This window comes from Salarias fasciatus, chromosome 9, assembly GCF_902148845.1.
Source record: "Salarias fasciatus chromosome 9, fSalaFa1.1, whole genome shotgun sequence".
In the NCBI taxonomy this organism is placed as follows: Eukaryota; Metazoa; Chordata; class Actinopteri; order Blenniiformes; family Blenniidae; genus Salarias; species Salarias fasciatus.
The window spans coordinates 7,966,574-7,986,330 of NC_043753.1; the positions used below are offsets into that span (position 1 = coordinate 7,966,574).

General features: G+C 42.8%; 1 protein-coding gene across 2 annotated transcripts in view; it reads right to left on the bottom strand.

Annotated features, from left to right (window-relative positions):
- LOC115394556 (collagen alpha-1(XVIII) chain-like) overlaps nt 1-19,757 on the bottom strand; it is an 86,040-nt gene that overhangs the window by 12,520 nt on the left and 53,763 nt on the right. For both annotated transcript variants that reach the window (XM_030099897.1, XM_030099898.1), the window contains exons 16-23: nt 19,406-19,459; nt 18,385-18,420; nt 1,913-2,029; nt 1,656-1,712; nt 1,512-1,547; nt 352-396; nt 131-193; nt 9-44 (exon numbers count right to left, since the gene is read on the bottom strand). In XM_030099897.1, coding sequence (XP_029955757.1) covers nt 9-44; nt 131-193; nt 352-396; nt 1,512-1,547; nt 1,656-1,712; nt 1,913-2,029; nt 18,385-18,420; nt 19,406-19,459 — 444 coding nt within the window. The remainder of the gene's footprint in view (nt 1-8; nt 45-130; nt 194-351; nt 397-1,511; nt 1,548-1,655; nt 1,713-1,912; nt 2,030-18,384; nt 18,421-19,405; nt 19,460-19,757) is intronic.

Consider the following 19,757-nt stretch of genomic DNA (forward strand, 5'->3'; position numbering starts at 1 on the left):
GTTTTTACCTTTAGTCCTGGATCACCTTTGTCCCCTTTGAGTCCCTGTGAAGACAACAATCAATAATAAGCACTGACTTTAACGGGTTCCTCTGCGTTTCTAATGCGATTAAATCATGTTCAATCCAGACCTCTGCTCCTTTTTGTCCTTCCATGCCTGGAAAACCGGGTCGCCCTATAAAACCAGGCTCGCCCTGCAGAAAACAACGGGAAGTATGATCAGTGTGCACAGCTGGAATCAATCCTGGAGGAACAAACCGCGCTGGATTCTGCTTTCCTCACACAGTGATGACAAATGACTGGCACTGTCAGATGCAATAACGGCTTTTAAACCTGCGAGAGGGAGCCTCACCTTTCGACCTTCTGGCCCAGGCAGTCCTGGTAAACCATCTTCACCCTGTAAAAGAGCAATTCAAATCAGTGTTCCTGTCTGCTGAAAGTCCTCTGAATTTTCGTGCCGTTCTGGACTTGAACACAACGTTTCCTTCACAGGACGTTCCTCAGGATTTCACTCGAAGAAGCGGTCCGAGTTTTCTTTCAGTCATTTATTGTCATCACATCAGGAATCAGATGCAGGTTATTGCAGATGTCTTGAGCACTTTAAGTTCCTTCAGAATTCTATGATATTCTTTAGCTTTCTAATTCTCCATATTTCTTTGTGTTTCTTTACTTTATTTAGCAATTCTTTGGATCCTTAAGTTTCTTTAGGTTCCTTTGGTTTTCTTTTGGCTTTCTTTAGAATTCTTTAAGGTTTCCTTAGGTTCTGTAGCAGTTTGAATGAGCTTATTTAGTAGGTTGTACCAGTTTCTCTAGGCTCTTTCGCAGGTTGCAGCAGGTTTCTTTAGGTGTTAAGTGAAAAATCAGCAGTCCATCCACAGTTCTGAAGAGTTCTTTGCACAGGTTAGTCACAGAGAGGAACACTTTTCAGTTTTAACAACAGTTTGGATGCGTCCTGCTTCATGTGCAGGAGGGCTGCAACACAGGTGTCTCCTCCACACCCAGCCGGCCGACGACATTAACCAGGTGATTAGATACACCTGGAGGTGGAGGCGGCTCACGGACAGTTTTTACTTTTTAATTGTTTTGCAGTGTCTGGATGGTTTTGTATTCGTTCCTGTAGATGCCACTGCAAGCTCAGTGCTGCCCCCTACATTCAGCCAGGGTAAGGAGGATTCAGATTTTTTTTTTCATTGTAGTTTTCATCAAATCCATTATAAAAAAAAAAACAGGTTTTAGTGACACTTTGGAGTACTGGCTGGCTGTTTTGACTTAGTGGAGGGTTGTGGGTTCGAATCTGGGTTGGCCCTTCTTTGTGTTTGAATACTGACAATCAGAATCACAAATATGTTGGAAAATAATTACATGCTAGTGTACACGTGCAGATTATTCTCCACTGCTTTTTACTTTTTATGGCTCATCTTAATATATTGATCTATATTTTATGAGGAATTAATGAGTCCAAACTGGTTTTAATTGATTTTTCCATGCCTGCTCTGTTTCTAAGTACCTCACCTTTGGTCCTGGAGGTCCAGGAAGTCCTGGAGGACCCTGTTAAAAAAAAAACAAAAACAAAAAAAAACAAAAAAACAAAACAGTTCAGTATCTCAGTGTTGTTAAAAATCAGATGACAGTAGTACGATAGTGTTGTAGTTGTACCTCAGGACCTCTGGACTGCGGACCTCCAAAACCCAACCAGCCAGATCCTTCCAGGTCCTGGAAAATATGTTTAAGTAAGAATCATAAGAAGATCAGTGATTAAGAGAGAGACAGTAAATAAGAGAAAAGATTTTTCAGTGTAATGTGGGCTGCAGATGTTAAGTGGAGGAATTCAACGGTTTCATGCAAATAGAATAGATTTGTAATATTCACAATAAAAATATAAGTATTGGAGGATTTCTAGGTTCATATCAGACCTCAAAGTCCATGGCTAGTCCTCTTCCTGGAGGTCCTGGAGGACCGGGTGGACCCCTGGGACCAGGCTGCCCCTCTGGACCCGGTATACCTGGGAACCCTGCCGGGCCCTCCTCTCCCTGAAAAGAACAAATCTGAATGAACTATCTTCAAGAGAGAGCCCAAGATCTGAATCAATAATGTTCAAACCATTTCATCAGTTTTTCAAACAAATAACTATTATTTATTATATTATTATTTACTATTATTTATTATTTACTTACTTATATAAGAAAAAATTATAGTGTTTGTAACAGCCTTTTCTGTATGTTTTAGATACTCCTCATAAATAAATAAAACACAATATATTGGACTCTTATTGGAGTGTTTTTCCAAGATAGAGAGATATTTTATTTCCTCAAAAAACTTTGACTTTACAGCAGCAAAAAACACAGCGGAGTATTAATCTAAATTATAAATTAAAGCCGCAAGCGGCATTGGTCGGGACCGAGCCTCCGCGCCAGCCCACGACTGAGACGTCCATACACTAACATGGGAGTTGTTATTAGCATCTGTCATCCACTGACATGGAGTTGTTAGCATGCCCAGTCCACTAACATGGAGCTGTTAGCATCTGTCATCCACTAACATGGAGTTTTTAGCATGTCCCATTCACTAACATGTAGCTGCTAGCATCTGTAATCCACTAACATGGAGTTGTTAGCATCTCCGATCCACTAACATGGAGTAGTTAGCATCTCCCATCCACTAACATGGAGTTGTTAGCATCTCCCATCCACTAACATGGAGTAGTTAGCATCTCCCATCCACTAACATGGAGTAGTTAGCGTCTCCCATCCACTAACATGGAGTAGTTAGTGTCTCCCATCCACTAACATGGAGTAGTTAGCATCTCCCATCCACTAACATGGAGTAGTTAGCATCTGTCATCCACTAACATGGAGGAGTTAGCATCTCCCATCCACTAACATGGAGTAGTTAGCATCTCCCATCCACTAACATGGAGTAGCTAGCATCTCCCATCCACTAACCTGGAGTAGTTAGCATCTCCCATCCACTAACATAGAGTAGCTAGCATCTCCCATCCACTAACATGGAGTAGTTAGCATGTCCCGTCCACTAACATGGAATAGTTAGCATATCCCATCCACTAACATTGAGTAGTTAGCGTCTGCCATCCACTTACATGGAGTTGTTAGCATCTCCCATCCACTAACATGGAGTAGTTAGCTTCTCCCATCCACTAACATGGAGCTGTTAGCATCTCCCATCCACTAACATGGAGTAGTTAGCATCTCCCATCCACTAACATGGAGTAGTTAGCATGTTCCATCCATTAACATGGAGCTGGTGGCATCAGTCATCCACTAACATGGAGTTGTTAGCTTCTCCCAGCTGCTTTTGACAGTCACTGAATGAAGGCAATCAGTGGCAGAGTTTGATTGACAGCTGCTGTCAGCTGTGTAACTGCAATGTATGCCCATATATGGTCATTTCAGTTAGAGTGGAGAGAGGAGAAAATAAAAGTGTTTTTTGGGGAAACAACTGGTCCTTGTTCCTTTGCTGTTTGGCAAAACTGAACAAAAAATATCACGTTTGATAGGAAAATTTGTTGTCTTTCAGTTGGTGAGGCTTTCAGAGAAGTCAGACTTTTTGTTTGGAGCGTAGAGGCCTCAGTTTGTGAGAAGCGCGAGATTTTTCCCCATCCGGCTCCATTATAACTGAGAGGGAAAAAAATGCAGAGCGTACACCAACTTATACTTGTGAAAACGTACATAAATCATGAAATTTTCCCCTCTTATGTTACATCATCTTGTTCGGGAGAATCTGGTGAGAGTTTACGTGTGCTCGGTTTGTTGATAGGAGTCACGGTTTAGTCGCAGTCGCCACTTGTTGGAGGTGCTGAAAAAAGGCGACTTTTTTTCTTTTTTCCCCATTATAACGGATGAGGGCCGGAGCAAGGCAGGATTTCAGACTTCCAACTTTCAACGCTAATAAAATCCACACCGTTAGACTTTTGACAAAGTTGTTCACAACTTTTGTAGAGAAATTTGTCCTGTTTCACGTCGCGTGACTCTTATGTCTGTACGACAAACGGTCTCGGAGGAGATAATTTTTTCGTGAGGAGTGATTTTGAGCAAAATTTTACTTTGAAAGGGAAATAGCGGACTTCCTGTTGGATTTAGGTCAGGCGTGTCAGCGCGTGAAATGTAGATCATGATGAGACGAACGCGTGAGTGTTGGTTTGATCTCTCTACGACATTCCTGTGGGTCGTTGCGACTGTTTTAGACGTTTTTTGGGATATAGGTGGCGCTAGAGAGCCGATGGCGTTCGTTTTTGTATTTTATAAAATTTTTCGCCGGTCATGATGTGTGTGCCTAATTTGGTGAGTTTTCGTGCATGTTTAGGGGGTCAAATTCGCGTTTATTTGGGCGTTAGTATAATAATATTAAAGCCGCAAGCGGCATTGGTCGGGACCGAGCCTCCCGGCCGGCCCGCAACTGAGACGTCCACCCATGAGCATGCAAGTTGTTAGCATCTCCCTTCGTCTAAGATGTAGCTGTTAGCGTCTCCCATCCACTAACATGTAGCTGTTAGCATCTACCACCCACTAACATGGAGCTGTTAGCATCTCCCATCCACTAACATGGAGTAGTTAGCATCTCCCATCCACTAACATTGAGTTGTTAGCATCTCCCATCCACTAACATGGAGTAGTTAGCATCTCCCATCCACTAACATTGAGTTGTTAGCATCTCCCATCCACTAACATGGAGTAGTTAGCATCTCCCATCCACTAACATGGAGTAGTTAGCATCTCCCATCCACTAACATGGAGTAGTTAGCATCTCCCATCCATTAACAAGGAGTAGTTAGCATCTCCCATCCACTAACATGGAGTAGTTAGCATCTCCCATCCACTAACATGGAGTACTTAGCATCTCCCATCCACTAACATTGAGTTATTAGCATCTCCCATCCACGAACATGGAGTAGTTAGCATCTCCCATCCACTAACATGGAGTAGTTAGCATGTCCCATCCACTAACATGGAGAAGTTAGCATGTCCCATCCACTAACATGGAGTAGTTAGCATCTCCCATCCATTAACAAGGAGTAGTTAGCTTTTGCCATCTGCTTTTAAGAGTCACTCAATGAAGGCACTGAGTGTCACAGTTTGATTGACAGCTGCTGTCAGCTGTGTAACTGCACCGCATGCCCATATATGGTCATTTCAGTTAGAGTGGAGAGAGGATAAAATTAATGTCTTTTTTGGGGAAACAACTGCTCCTTGTTCCTTTGCTGTTTGGCATAACTGAACAAAAAGTATCACGTTTGATAGGAAAATTTGTCGTCTTTCAGTTCGTGAGGCTTTCAGAGCAGTCAGAGTTTTAGTTTGGACCGTAGAGGCCTCAGCTTGTGAGAAGCGCAAGATTTTTCCCCATCCGGCTCCATTGTAACTGAGAGCAAAAAAAATGCAGAGCGCACACCAACTTATACCTGTGAAAACATACATAAATCATGAAATTTTCCCCACTTATGTTACATCATCTTGTTCGGGAGAACCTGCTGGAACTTTGCGTGTGCTCGGTTTGTTGATAGGAGTCACGGGTTAGCCGCAGTCGCCACTTGTTGGAGGTGCTGAAAAAAGGCGACTTTTTTCCTTTTTTCCCCATTATAACGGATGAGGGCCGGAGCAAGGCAGCATTTCAGACTTCCAACTTTGTACGCTAATAAAATCCACACCATTAGACTTTTGACAAAGTTGTTCACAACTTTTGTAGAGAAATTTGTTGTCTTTCACGTCGCGTGACTCTTATGTCTGTACGACAAACGGTCTCGGAGGAGATAATTTTTTCGTGAGGAGTGATTTTGATCAAAATTTTACTTTGAAAGGGAAATGGCAGACTTCCTGTTGGATTTAGGTCAGGGGTGTCAGCGCGTGAAATGTAGACCTTGGTGAGACGAACGCGTCAACGTTGGTTTGATCTCTCTGCGACATTCCTGCGGACTGTAGCGACAATTTTACTGTTTCTAGGTGGCGCTAGAGAGCAGATGGGGTTAATTTTTCCATTTTATAAAATTTTTCGCCGGTCATGATGTGCGTGCCAAATTTGGTGAGTTTTCGTGCATGTTTAGTGGGTCAAATTTGCGTTTCTTTGGGCGTTAGTATAATAATTAAAGCCGCAAGCGGCATTGGTCGGGACCGAGCCTCCCCGCCGGCCTGCGACTGAGACGTCCACCCAGGAACATGCAAGTTGTTAGCATCTCCCTTTGTCTAAGATGTAGCTGTTAGCGTCTGTCATCCACTAACATGTAGCTGTTAGTATCTCCCATCCACTAACATGTAGCTGTTAGCATCTACTATCCACTAACATGGAGCTGTTAGCATCTCCCATCCGCTAACATGGAGCTGTTAGCATCTCCCATCCACTAACATTGAGTTGTTAGCATCTCCCATCTACTAACATGGAGTCGTTAGCATCTCCCATCCACTAACATGGAGTAGTTAGCATCTCCCATCCACTAACATGGAGTAGCTCGCATCTCCCATCCACTAACATGGAGTAGTTAGCATCTCCCATCCACTAACATGGAGTCGTTAGCATCTCCCATCCACTAACATGGAGTAGTTAGCATCTCCCATCCACTAACATGGAGTAGTTAGCATGTCCCATCCACTAACATGGAGTAGTTAGCATCTCCCATCCACTAACATGGAGTAGCTAGCATCTCCCATCCACTAACATGGAGTAGTTAGCATCTCCCATCCACTAACATGGAGTAGTTAGCATCTCCCATCCACTAACATGGAGTAGTTAGCATCTCCCATCCACTAACATGGAGTAGCTCGCATCTCCCATCCACTAACATGGAGTAGTTAGCATCTCCCATCCACTAACATGGAGTAGCTAGCATCTGTCATCCACTAACAAGCAGGAGTTAGCATCTCCCATCCACTAACATGGAGTAGCTAGCATCTCCCATCCACTAACATGGAGTAGTTAGCATCTCCCATCCACTAACATGGAGTAGTTAGCATCTCCCATCCACTAACATGGAGTAGTTAGCATCTCCCATCCACTAACATGGAGTAGCTAGCATCTCCCATCCACTAACATGGAGTAGTTAGCATCTCCCATCCACTAACATGGAGTAGCTAGCATCTCCCATCCACTAACATGGAGTAGTTAGCATCTCCCATCCACTAACATGGAGTAGTTAGCATCTCCCATCCACTAACATGGAGTAGTTAGCATCTCCCATCCACTAACATGGAGTAGCTCGCATCTCCCATCCACTAACATGGAGTAGTTAGCATCTCCCATCCACTGACATGGAGTTCTTAGCATGTTCCATCCATTAACATGGAGCTGGTGGCTTCAGTCATCCACTAACATGGAGTTGTTAGCATGTTCCATCCACTAACATGGAGTCGTTAGCATCTCCCATCCATTAACAAGGAGTAGTTAGCTTTTGCCATCTGCTTTCCTGAGTCACTGAATGAAGTCATTGAGTGTCAGAGTTTGATTGACAGCTGCTGTCAGCTGTGTAACTGCTCTGCATGTCCATATATGGTCATTTCAGTTAGAGTGGAGAGAGGAGAAAATTACAGTTTCCTTCTGCGAAACAACTGCTCCTTGTACCTTTCCTGTTTGGCAAAACTGAACAAAAAATATCACGTTTGATAGGAAAATTAGTTGTCTTTCAGTTGGTGAGGCTTTCAGAGCATTGAGACTTTTAGTTTGGACCCCAGAGGCCTCAGTTTGTGAGAAGCGCGAGATTTTTCCCCATCCGGCTCCATTATAACTGAGAGCAAAAAAAATGCAGAGCGCACCCCAATTCTTACCTGTGTCAACATGCATATATCATCATATTTCCCCACTTATGTTACATCATCTTGTTCAGGAGAACCTGCTGGAACTTTACGTGTGCTCGGTTTGTTGATAGCAGTCACGGTTTAGCCGCAGTCGCCACTTGTTTGAGGTGCTGAAAAAAGGCGACTTTTTTCCTTTTTTCCCCATTATAACGGATGAGGGCCGGAGCAAGGCAGGATTTCAGACTTCCAACTTTGAACGCTAATAAAATCCACACCGTTAGACTTTTGACAAAGTTGTTCACAACTTTTGTAGAGAAATTTGTCCTCTTTCACGTCGCGTGACTCTTATGTGTGTGCGACAAACGGTCTCGGAGGAGATAATTTTTTCGTGAGGAGTGATTTTGATCAAAATTTTACTTTGAAAGGGAAATAGCGGACTTCCTGTTGGATTTAGGTCAGGGGTGTGAGCGCGTGAAATGTAGATCTTGATGAGACGAACGCATGAGTGTTGGTTTGATCTCTCTCCGACATTCCTGCGGGCCGTAGCGACTGTTTTAGACGTTTTTTGGGATCTAGGTGGCGCTAGAGAGCAGATGGGGCCAATTTTTCCATTTTATAAAATTTTTCGCCGGTCATGATTTGCGTGCCAAATTTGGTGAGTTTTCGTGCATGTTTAGGGGGTCAAATTCGCGTTTATTTGGGCGTTAGTATAATAATAGAGAACGAGGAGGAGGAGGAGGAGGAGGAGAACGACAAACGAACGAAGAACAATAGAGACCTTGCCCTCCGGGCATGGTGGCCGCTCCGGGCTCGGTCCCTAATAATTAAAGCCGCAAGCGGCATTGGTCGGGACCGAGCCTCCCCGCCGGCCTGCGACTGAGACGTCCACCCAGGAACATGCAAGTTGTTAGCATCTCCCTTTGTCTAAGATGTAGCTGTTAGCGTCTGTCATCCACTAACATGTAGCTGTTAGTATCTCCCATCCACTAACATGTAGCTGTTAGCATCTACTATCCACTAACATGGAGCTGTTAGCATCTCCCATCCGCTAACATGGAGCTGTTAGCATCTCCCATCCACTAACATTGAGTTGTTAGCATCTCCCATCCACTAACATGGAGTCGTTAGCATCTCCCATCCACTGACATGGAGTAGTTAGCATCTCCCATCCACTAACATGGAGTAGTTAGCATCTCCCATCCACTAACATGGAGTAGCTAGCATCTCCCATCCACTAACATGGAGTAGTTAGCATCTCCCATCCACTAACATGGAGTAGCTAGCATCTCCCATCCACTAACATGGAGTAGTTAGCATCTCCCATCCACTAACATGGAGTAGTTAGCATCTCCCATCCACTAACATGGAGTAGCTCGCATCTCCCATCCACTAACATGGAGTAGTTAGCATCTCCCATCCACTAACATGGAGTAGCGAGCATCTGTCATCCACTAACAAGCAGGAGTTAGCATCTCCCATCCACTAACATGGAGTTCTTAGCATGTTCCATCCATTAACATGGAGCTGGTGGCTTCAGTCATCCACTAACATGGAGTTGTTAGCATGTTCCATCCACTAACATGGAGTCGTTAGCATCTCCCATCCATTAACAAGGAGTAGTTAGCTTTTGCCAACTGCTTTCCTGAGTCACTGAATGAAGTCATTGAGTGTCAGAGTTTGATTGACAGCTGCTGTCAGCTGTGTAACTGCTCTGCATGTCCATATATGGTCATTTCAGTTAGAGTGGAGAGAGGAGAAAATTACAGTTTCCTTCTGCGAAACAACTGCTCCTTGTACCTTTCCTGTTTGGCAAAACTGAACAAAAAATATCACGTTTGATAGGAAAATTAGTTGTCTTTCAGTTGGTGAGGCTTTCAGAGCATTGAGACTTTTAGTTTGGACCGCAGAGGCCTCAGTTTGTGAGAAGCGCGAGATTTTTCCCCATCCGGCTCCATTATAACTGAGAGCAAAAAAAATGCAGAGCGCACCCCAATTCTTACCTGTGTCAACATGCATATATCATCATATTTCCCCACTTATGTTACATCATCTTGTTCAGGAGAACCTGCTGGAACTTTACGTGTGCTCGGTTTGTTGATAGCAGTCACGGTTTAGCCGCAGTCGCCACTTGTTTGAGGTGCTGAAAAAAGGCGACTTTTTTCCTTTTTTCCCCATTATAACGGATGAGGGCCGGAGCAAGGCAGGATTTCAGACTTCCAACTTTGAACGCTAATAAAATCCACACCGTTAGACTTTTGACAAAGTTGTTCACAACTTTTGTAGAGAAATTTGTCCTCTTTCACGTCGCGTGACTCTTATGTGTGTACGACAAACGGTCTCGGAGGAGATAATTTTTTCGTGAGGAGTGATTTTGATCAAAATTTTACTTTGAAAGGGAAATAGCGGACTTCCTGTTGGATTTAGGTCAGGGGTGTGAGCGCGTGAAATGTAGATCTTGATGAGACGAACGCATGAGTGTTGGTTTGATCTCTCTACGACATTCCTGCGGGCCGTAGCGACTGTTTTAGACGTTCTTTGGGATCTAGGTGGCGCTAGAGAGCAGATGGGGCCAATTTTTCCATTTTATAAAATTTTTCGCCGGTCATGATTTGCTTGCCAAATTTGGTGAGTTTTCGTGCATGTTTAGGGGGTCAAATTCGCGTTTATTTGGGCGTTAGTATAATATTAAAGCCGCAAGCGGCATTGGTCGGGACCGAGCCTCCCCGCGAGCCCACGACTGAGACGTCCATCCACTAACATGGGAGTTGTTAGCATCTGTCATCCACGAACATGGAGTTGTTAGCATGCCCAGTCCACTAACATGGAGCTGTTAGCATCTGTCATCCACTAACATGGAGTTTTTAGCATGTCCCATTCACTAACATGTAGCTGTTAGCATATTTCATCCACTAACATGGAGTTGTTAGCATCTCCCTTCCACTAACATGTAGCTGTTCGCATCTGTCATCCACTAACATGGAGTTGTTAGCATCTCCCATCCACTAACATGTAGCTCTTAGCATCTGTCATCCACTAACATGGAGTAGTTATCATCTCCCATCCACTAACATGGAGTAGTTAGCGTCTGCCGTCCACTTACATGGAGTTGTTAGCATCTCCCATATACTAACATGGAGTAGTTAGCATCTCCCATCCACTAACATGGAATTGTTAGCATCTTCCATCCACTAACATGGAGTAGTTAGCATCTCCCATCCACGAACATTGAGTAGTTAGCATCTCCCATCCACTAACATGGAGCTGTTAGCATCTCCGATCCACTAACATGGAGTAGTTAGCATCTCCCATCCACTAACATGAAGTAGTTAGCATCTCCCATCCACTAACGTGGAGTTGTTAGCATCTCACATCCACTAACATGGAATTGTTAGCATCTCCCATCCACTAACATGGAGTAGTTAGCATCTCCCACCCACTAACATGTCGGTGTTAGCATCTCCCATCCACTAACATGGAGCTCTTAGCATCTCCCATCCACTAACATTTAGTAGTTAGCATCTCCCATCCACTAACATGGAGGAGTTAGCATCTCCCATCCACTAACATGCAGTTGTTAGCATCTCCCATCCACTAACATGGAGTAGTTAGCATCTTCCATCCACTAACATGGAGTAGCTAGCATCTCCCATCCACTAACATGGAGGAGTTAGCGTCTCCCATCCACTAACATGGAGTAGCTAGCATCTCCCATCCACTAACATGGAGTTCTTAGCATGTTCCATCCATTAACATGGAGCTGGTGGCATCAGTCATCCACTAACATGGAGTTGTTAGCATGTTCCATCCACTAACATGGAGTTGTTAGCATCTCCCATCTGCTTTTGAGAGTCACTGAATGAAGGCAATCAGTGGCAAAGTTTGATTGACAGCTGCTGTCAGCTGTGTAACTGCAATGCATGCCCATATATGGTAATGTGAGTTAGAGTGGAGAGAGGAGAAAATAAAAGTCTTTTTTGGGGAAACAACTGCTCCTTGTTCCTTTGCTGTTTGGCCTAACTGAACAAAAAATATCACGTTTGATAGGAAAATTTGTTGTCTTTCAGTTGGTGAGGCTTTCAGAGCAGTCAGACTTTTAGTTTGGACCCCAGAGGCCTCAGTTTGTGAGAAGCGCGAGATTTTTCCCCATCCGGCTCCATTATAACTGAGAGGGAAAAAAATGCAGAGCGTACACCAACTTATACCTGTGAAAACGGACATAAATCATGACATTTTCCCCACTTATGTTACATCATCTTGTTCGGGAGAATCTGCTGGAACTTTGCGTGTGCTCGGTTTGTTGATAGGAGTCACGGTTTAGCCACAGTCGCCACTTGTTCGAGGTGCTGAAAAAAAGTGACTTTTTTTCTTTTTTCCCCATTATAACGGATGAGGGCCGGAGAAAGGCAGGATTTCAGACTTCAAACTTTGAACGCTAATAAAATCCACACCGTTAGACTTTTGACAAAGTTGTTCACAACTTTTGTAGAGAAATTTGTCCTCTTTCACGTCGCGTGACTCTTATGTCTGTACGACAAACGGTCTCGGAGGAGATAATTTTTTCGTGAGGTGTGATTTTGAGCAAAATTTTACTTTGAAAGGGAAATAGCAGACTTCCTGTTGGATTTAGGTCAGGGGTGTCAGCGCGTGAAATGTAGATCTCGATGAGACGAACGTGTCAACGTTGGTTTGATCTCTCTGCGACATTCCTGCGGGCCGTGGCGCCTATTTTACTGTTTCTAGGTGGCGCTAGAGAGCAGATGGGGTCAATTTTTCCATTTTATAAAATTTTTCGCCGGTCATGACGTGCGTGCCAAATTTGGTGAGTTTTCGTGCATGTTTAGGGGGTCAAATTGGCGTTTATTTGGGCGTTAGTATAATAATAGAGAACGACGACGACAATAAACGAACGAATAACAATAGAGACCTTGCCCTACGGGCATGGTGGCCTGCGGCCACCATGCCCTCCGGGGCTCGGTCCCTAAATAGAGAACGAGGAGGAGGAGGAGGAGAACGACAAACGAACGAAGAACAATAGAGACCTTGCCCTCCGGGCATGGTGGCCTGCGGCCACCATGCCCTACGGGCTCGGTCCCTAATAATATAGAACGACGACAATAAACGAACGAATAACAATAGAGACCTTGCCCTACGGGCAAGGTGGCCTGCGGCCACCTTGCCCTCCGGGGCTCGGTCCCTAATTAAAGCCGCAAGCGGCATTGGTCGGGACCGAGCCTCCCGGCCGGCCCGCAACTGAGACGTCCACCCATGAACATGCAAGTTGTTAGCATCTCCCTTCATCTAAGATGTAGCTGTTAGCGTCTGTCATCCACTAACATGTAGCTGTTAGCATCTCCCATCCACTAACATGTAGCTTTTAGCATCTACCACTCACTAACATGGAGCTGTTAGCATCTCCCATCCACTAACATAGACTAGTTAGCATCTCCCATCCACTAACATTGAGTTGTTAGCATCTCCCATCCACTAACATGGAGTAGTTAGCATCTCCCATCCACTAACATTGAGTTGTTAGCATCTCCCATCCACTAACATGGAGTAGTTAGCATCTCCCATCCACTAACATGGAGTAGTTAGCATCTCCAATCCACTAACATGGAGTAGTTAGCATCTCCCATCCATTAACAAGGAGTAGTTAGCATCTCCCATCCACTAACCTTGAGTTGTTAGCATCTCCCATCCATTAACATGGAGTAGTTAGCATCTCCCATCCACTAACATGGAGTAGTTAGCATCTCCCATCCACTGACATTGAGTTATTAGCATCTCCCATCCACTAACATGGAGTAGTTAGCATCTCCCATCCACTAACATGGAGTAGTTAGCATCTCCCATCCACTAACATGGAGTAGTTAGCATCTCCCATCCATTAACAAGGAGTAGTTAGCTTTTGCCATCTGCTTTTAAGAGTCACTCAATGAAGGCAATCAGTGTCACAGTTTGATTGACAGCTGCTGTCAGCTGTGTAACTGCACCGCATGCCCATATATGGTCATTTCAGTTAGAGTGGAGAGAGGAGAAAATTAATGTCTTTTTTTGGGGAAACAACTGCTCCTTGTTCCTTTGCTGTTTGGCATAACTGAACAAAAAATATCACGTTTGATAGGAAAATTTGTCGTCTTTCAGTTCGTGAGGCTTTCAGAGCAGTCAGACTTTTAGTTTGGACCCCTGAGGCCTCAGCTTGTGAGAAGCGCAAGATTTATCCCCATCCGGCTCCATTATAACTGAGAGCAAAAAAAATGCAGAGCGCACACCAAGTTATACCTGTGAAAACATACATAAATCATGAAATTTTCCCCACTTATGTTACATCATCTTGTTCGGGAGAACCTGCTGGAACTTTGCGTGTGCTCGGTTTGTTGATAGGAGTCATGGGTTAGCCGCAGTCGCCACTTGTTGGAGGTGCTGAAAAAAGGCGACTTTTTTCCTTTTTTCCCCATTATAACGGATGAGGGCCGGAGCAAGGCAGTATTTCAGACTTCCAACTTTGTACGCTAATAAAATCCACACCGTTAGACTTTTGACAAAGTTGTTCACAACTTTTGTAGAGAAATTTGTCCTCTTTCACGTCGCGTGACTCTTATGTCTGTACGACAAACGGTCTCGGAGGAGATAATTTTTTCGTGAGGAGTGATTTTGATCAAAATTTTACTTTGAAAGGGCAATGGCAGACTTCCTGTTGGATTTAGGTCAGGGGTGTGAGCGCGTGAGATGTAGACCTTGATGAGACGAACGCGTCAACGTTGGTTTGATCTCTCTGCGACATTCCTGCGGACTGTAGCGACAATTTTACTGTTTCTAGGTGGCGCTAGAGAGCAGATGGGGTTAATTTTTCCATTTTATAAAATTTTTCGCCGGTCATGATGTGCGTGCCAAATTTGGTGAGTTTTCGTGCATGTTTAGTGGGTCAAATTTGCGTTTCTTTGGGCGTTAGTATAATAATTAAAGCCGCAAGCGGCATTGGTCGGGACCGAGCCTCCGCGCCAGCCCACGACTGAGACGTCCATACACTAACATGGGAGTTGTTAGCATCTGTCATCCACTAACATGGAGTTGTTAGCATGCCCAGTCCACTAACATGGAGCTGTTAGCATCTGTCTTCCACTAACATGGAGTTTTTAGCATGTCCCATTCACTAACATGTAGCTGTTAGCATCTGTAATCCACTAACATGGAGTTGTTAGTATCTCCCATCCACTAACATGGAATTGTTAGCATCTTCCATCTGCTAACATGGAGTAGTTAGCATCTCCCATCCACTAACATTGAGTAGTTAGCATCTCCCATCCACTAACATGGAGTTGTTAGCATCTCCCATCCACGAACATTGAGTAATTAGCATCTCCCATCCACTAACATGGAGTAGTTAGCATGTCCCATCCACTAACATGGAGTAGTTAGCTTCTCCCATCCACTAACATTGAGTAGTTAGCGTCTGCCATCCACTTACATGGAGTTGTTAGCATCTCCCATCCACTAACATGGAGTAGTTAGCATCTCCCATCCACTAACATGGAGTAGTTAGCATCTCCCATCCACTAACATGGAGTAGTTAGCATCTCCCATCCACTAACATGGAGTAGTTAGCGTCTCCCATCCACTAACATTGAGTTGTTAGCATGTTCTATCCATTAACATGGAGCTGGTGGCATCAGTCATCCATTAACATGGAGTTGTTAGCTTCTCCCATCCACTAACATGGAGTAGTTAGCATCTCCCATCCACTAACATGGAATTGTTAGCATCTTCCATCCGCTAACATGGAGGAGTTAGCATCTCCTATCCACTAACATTGAGTAGTTAGCATCTCCCATCCACTAACATGGAATTGTTAGCATCTTCCATCCGCTAACATGGAGTAGTTAGCATCTCCCATCCACTAACAATGAGTTGTTAGCATCTCCCATCCACTAACATGGAGTAGTTAGCATGTCCCATCCACTAACATGGAGTAGTTAGCATGTCCCATCCACGAACATTGACTAGTTAGCGTCTGCCATCCACTTACATGGAGTTGTTAGCATCTCCCATCCACTAACATGGAGCTGTTAGCATCTCCCATCCACTAACATGGAGTAGTTAGCATCTCCCATCCACTAACATGGAGTCGTTATCATCTCCCATCCACTAACATGGAGTAGTTAGCGTCTCCCATCCACTAACATTGAGTTGTTAGCATGTTCCATCCATTAACATGGAGCTGGTGGCATCAGTCATCCACTAACATGGAGTTGTTAGCTTCTCCCAGCTGCTTTTGACAGTCACTGAATGAAGGCAATCAGTGGCAGAGTTTGATTGACAGCTGCTGTCAGCTGTGTAACTGCAATGCATGCCCATATATGGTAATGTGAGTTAGAGTGGAGAGAGGAGAAAATAAAAGTCTTTTTTGGGGAAACAACTGCTCCTGTTCCTTTGCTGTTTGGCCTAACTAAACAAAAAATATCACGTTTGATAGGAAAATTTGTTGTCTTTCAGTTGGTGAGGCTTTCAGAGCAGTCAGACTTTTAGTTTGGACCCCAGAGGCCTCAGTTTGTGAGAAGCGCGAGATTTTTCCCCATCCGGCTTCATTATAACTGAGAGCAAAAAAAATGCAGAGCGCACACCTTTTCTTACCTGTGAAAACATACATATAATATGATATTTTCCCCACTTATGTTACATCATCTTGTTCGGGAGAACCTGCTGGAACTTTCCGTGGGCTCGGTTTGTTGATAGGAGTCACGGTTTAGCCGCAGTCAACACTTGTTCGAGGTGCTGAAAAAAGGCGACTTTTTTCCTTTTTTCCCCATTATAACGGATGAGGGCCGGAGCAAGGCAGGATTTCAGACTTCCAACTTTGAACGCTAATAAAATCCATACCGTGGGACTTTTGACAAAGTTGTTCACAACTTTTGTAGAGAAAATTGTCCTCTTTCACGTCGCGTGACTCTTATGTCTGTACGACAAACGGTCTCGGAGGAGATAATTTTTTCGTGAGGAGTGATTTTGAGCAAAATTTTACTTTGAAAGGGAAATGGCGGACTTCCTGTTGGATTTAGGTCAGGGGTGTCAGCACGTGAAATGTTGATCTTGACGAGACGAACGCGTCAACGTTGGTTTGATCTCTCTACAACATTCATGCGGGCTGTAGCGACAATTTTACTGTTTCTAGGTGGCGCTAGAGAGCAGATGGAGTTAATTTTTCCATTTTATAAAATTTTTCGCCGGTCATGATGTGCGTGCCAAATTTGGTGAGTTTTCGTGCATGTTTAGGGGGTCAAATTTGCGTTTACTTGGTAGGTCAGTATAATAATGAAGGAGAAACACCGGAAGAACAATAGAGACCTTGCCCTACGGGCATGGTGGCCTGCGGCCACCATGCCCTCCGGGGCTCGGTCCCTAATAATATAGAACGACGACAATAAACGAACGAATAACAATAGAGACCTTGCCCTACGGGCAAGGTGGCCTGCGGCCACCTTGCCCTCCGGGGCTCGGTCCCTAAATATAGAAGGAGAACGAGAACGAGAACGACAAACGAACGAAATACAATAGAGACCTTGCCCTACGGGCAAGGTGGCCTGCGGCCACCTTGCCCTCCGGGGCTCGGTCCCTAATTATCTAAACAGAATTTTGTTTGTTTGACATGAATGTGAAAAATGCCAGAAACTAACACAGCTTGGAACATTTCAGTGAGGAAAGTTGGAATCAGGTTTCATAAAAACATCATCACATCATCTGCATAAGGTGATTTTTTTTTCTTTTTTTTTCCTGAGGAAAAATGTAGCAGATACCAAAAACATGGATAAAAGCACCTTGTGGTATCAAATAACATAATGACTGTGCCTATTCTGGATATAATGAATCCAATATCAAAAGAACCAAAGATTTTTTTGACAATTTTGAGACCGACAGTATCACAAATTAATAAATAACGAGTATCTATTTGAATTATTTTTTTCATAAAGAAATTGTAGTTTTTGTTTCAAGAACTGCAGTTTTGTTTATGCATTGTTACATTGTTGGCTGCATTTATTACATTTAATACTTCATTTATTGATCACATCTTTTTATTGGGATTTTATGATATATATGTGCATTAATTTCCAGAACATTTAATGCTACTTCAGCTATAGCTGATAACTGATTATTTTAAAATGTTAAAAAAAAACAACATTTTATTACACTGTGAGTTGAATAAAAAAAAAAAAGTCATTACATTAACAAAAGGGCCACAATTTTGTAATTTATCAGTTTCATGACAATGAAAATCACCTAATCTAATCTATTACACTGCCTGCTTCATTACCGCTCAAGTGGTTAAAATCATTATATTATTGGCTTTATTAAAATTGGCCAAATTTATTATGATATTGCTTTTATTGCAATCAAAAGGGCCAAAATTATTACATTATTGATTATTATACAGCTTAAATATATTTCTTTTGTTGATTCTTGGTTAGTTTTGCCATCATTTCTCTCAAATATCTGCAAAAAATAATTAGGAAGCAACTGAACGTACACATTAAGTGAATTTTGTTATCTATTGATAAATGTTGCAATATTCAATTTAACATCAATACTGTTGTGTGGGTGAAACTCATTGCTCGGTGTGAAACCCCACTGTTTCTTTCTGTGAATATAATTAGTCTCACCTTTGGTCCTGGCTGCCCGCTCACACCAGGCTCTCCCTTTAGGAAACACACAAAACACAATCGAATCACACTGAGAAGTCACGCCTAATTTAAACAGAACATAAAGAGCCGGGCTCTTTACATCAGGAGGGGGTTTAGTTTGAGGCGGATTGTAAGAGATCGGCTCGTGCAAAAACTGAAGTGGTGGAATCCAGGCTGGCTTGCATCAATGAAATTGTTTTTTTTTACTTTGAAATTATTTTCTTTTAGCAACTCTGCAATAGGAAATAAGCGCCAATAACATGGATGTGTGACAAAAAATGGGAATTGGAAGCAAACATAATAAAAACATGAGCAAAATTTAACTTTGATTTGAAGGAGAAAATATTTTAAAACCTCACCTTTCATATCACAATAAAAGCCTCTATTTTGTCTTAAAGGCATTATTGGAAAATTGGATGATTGAAGTAATTTATTATGGAATTGCTTAAAAATATTTTTTTGGGGGGTAACAATGTGAAAAATGATAAAAGACAAAAATAGCTTTACATTACGGAAAACAAACGGTAAACTTACAACTGAAACTGGAAAAAACAAAAAATGTGGAAAAAAAAGTGTAGATTGTAACTAAAAAAATATGAAAATCGTGAAGCGATGTTCTTACTTTCAGGAGGTACATTTCATTATTGATTTTTAGGTTCTGTATTAGCAGCGAGAATTAGAATATTGTCCTGATCTAAATATGAATTCAGTAAAATACACTGTGATGTGACTTTGGACAGATTCGGGTACATTTGCTGTGGTTTTCATATGTAGTCTGACTTTTAACAAAACTGAAGATTTCACACTTGAGTTTACACTAAAACAGTCATTTCTGTCTTTTCCGCTATTAGTGTAAGGGAGAAAAACCTTGAAAGGAAGAGAAATACATATTTCTTCTTGAAAATGAAAAAAAAAAAGCTCAGCGGCGCCTCCTATAGGACAACTGATGCCACCTTCAAAGTCACATGTTTAAGTTCAGCTTCGTGTTCACCATTCTCACCTTGTCTCCTTTCTCTCCTGCAGGTCCCGGATCTCCATCTTTTCCATCAATTCCCTGCAAGACAGCATCCCATAATGATCCGATATCTCCTGTTTTCACTGCTACCAGGTAGAAAAACAGCCTGCATGCAGTGTGCAATGGCGAATTAAAAATAAACATAAACATGGGTCAAGAAATACATTTATGCACCAATAAATCATACAAAAAAATCTTTTCTTTTTTCATGAGAAAACCTATAAAATGTGACTGTGCCATTTTGACTTCAACCTACTGATTTATTTATGTGGTGATATTTTCAAAAATGTATTTCCTCATTATTTTGATGCCTAAATTTATTTCTGTATTTTTTTTA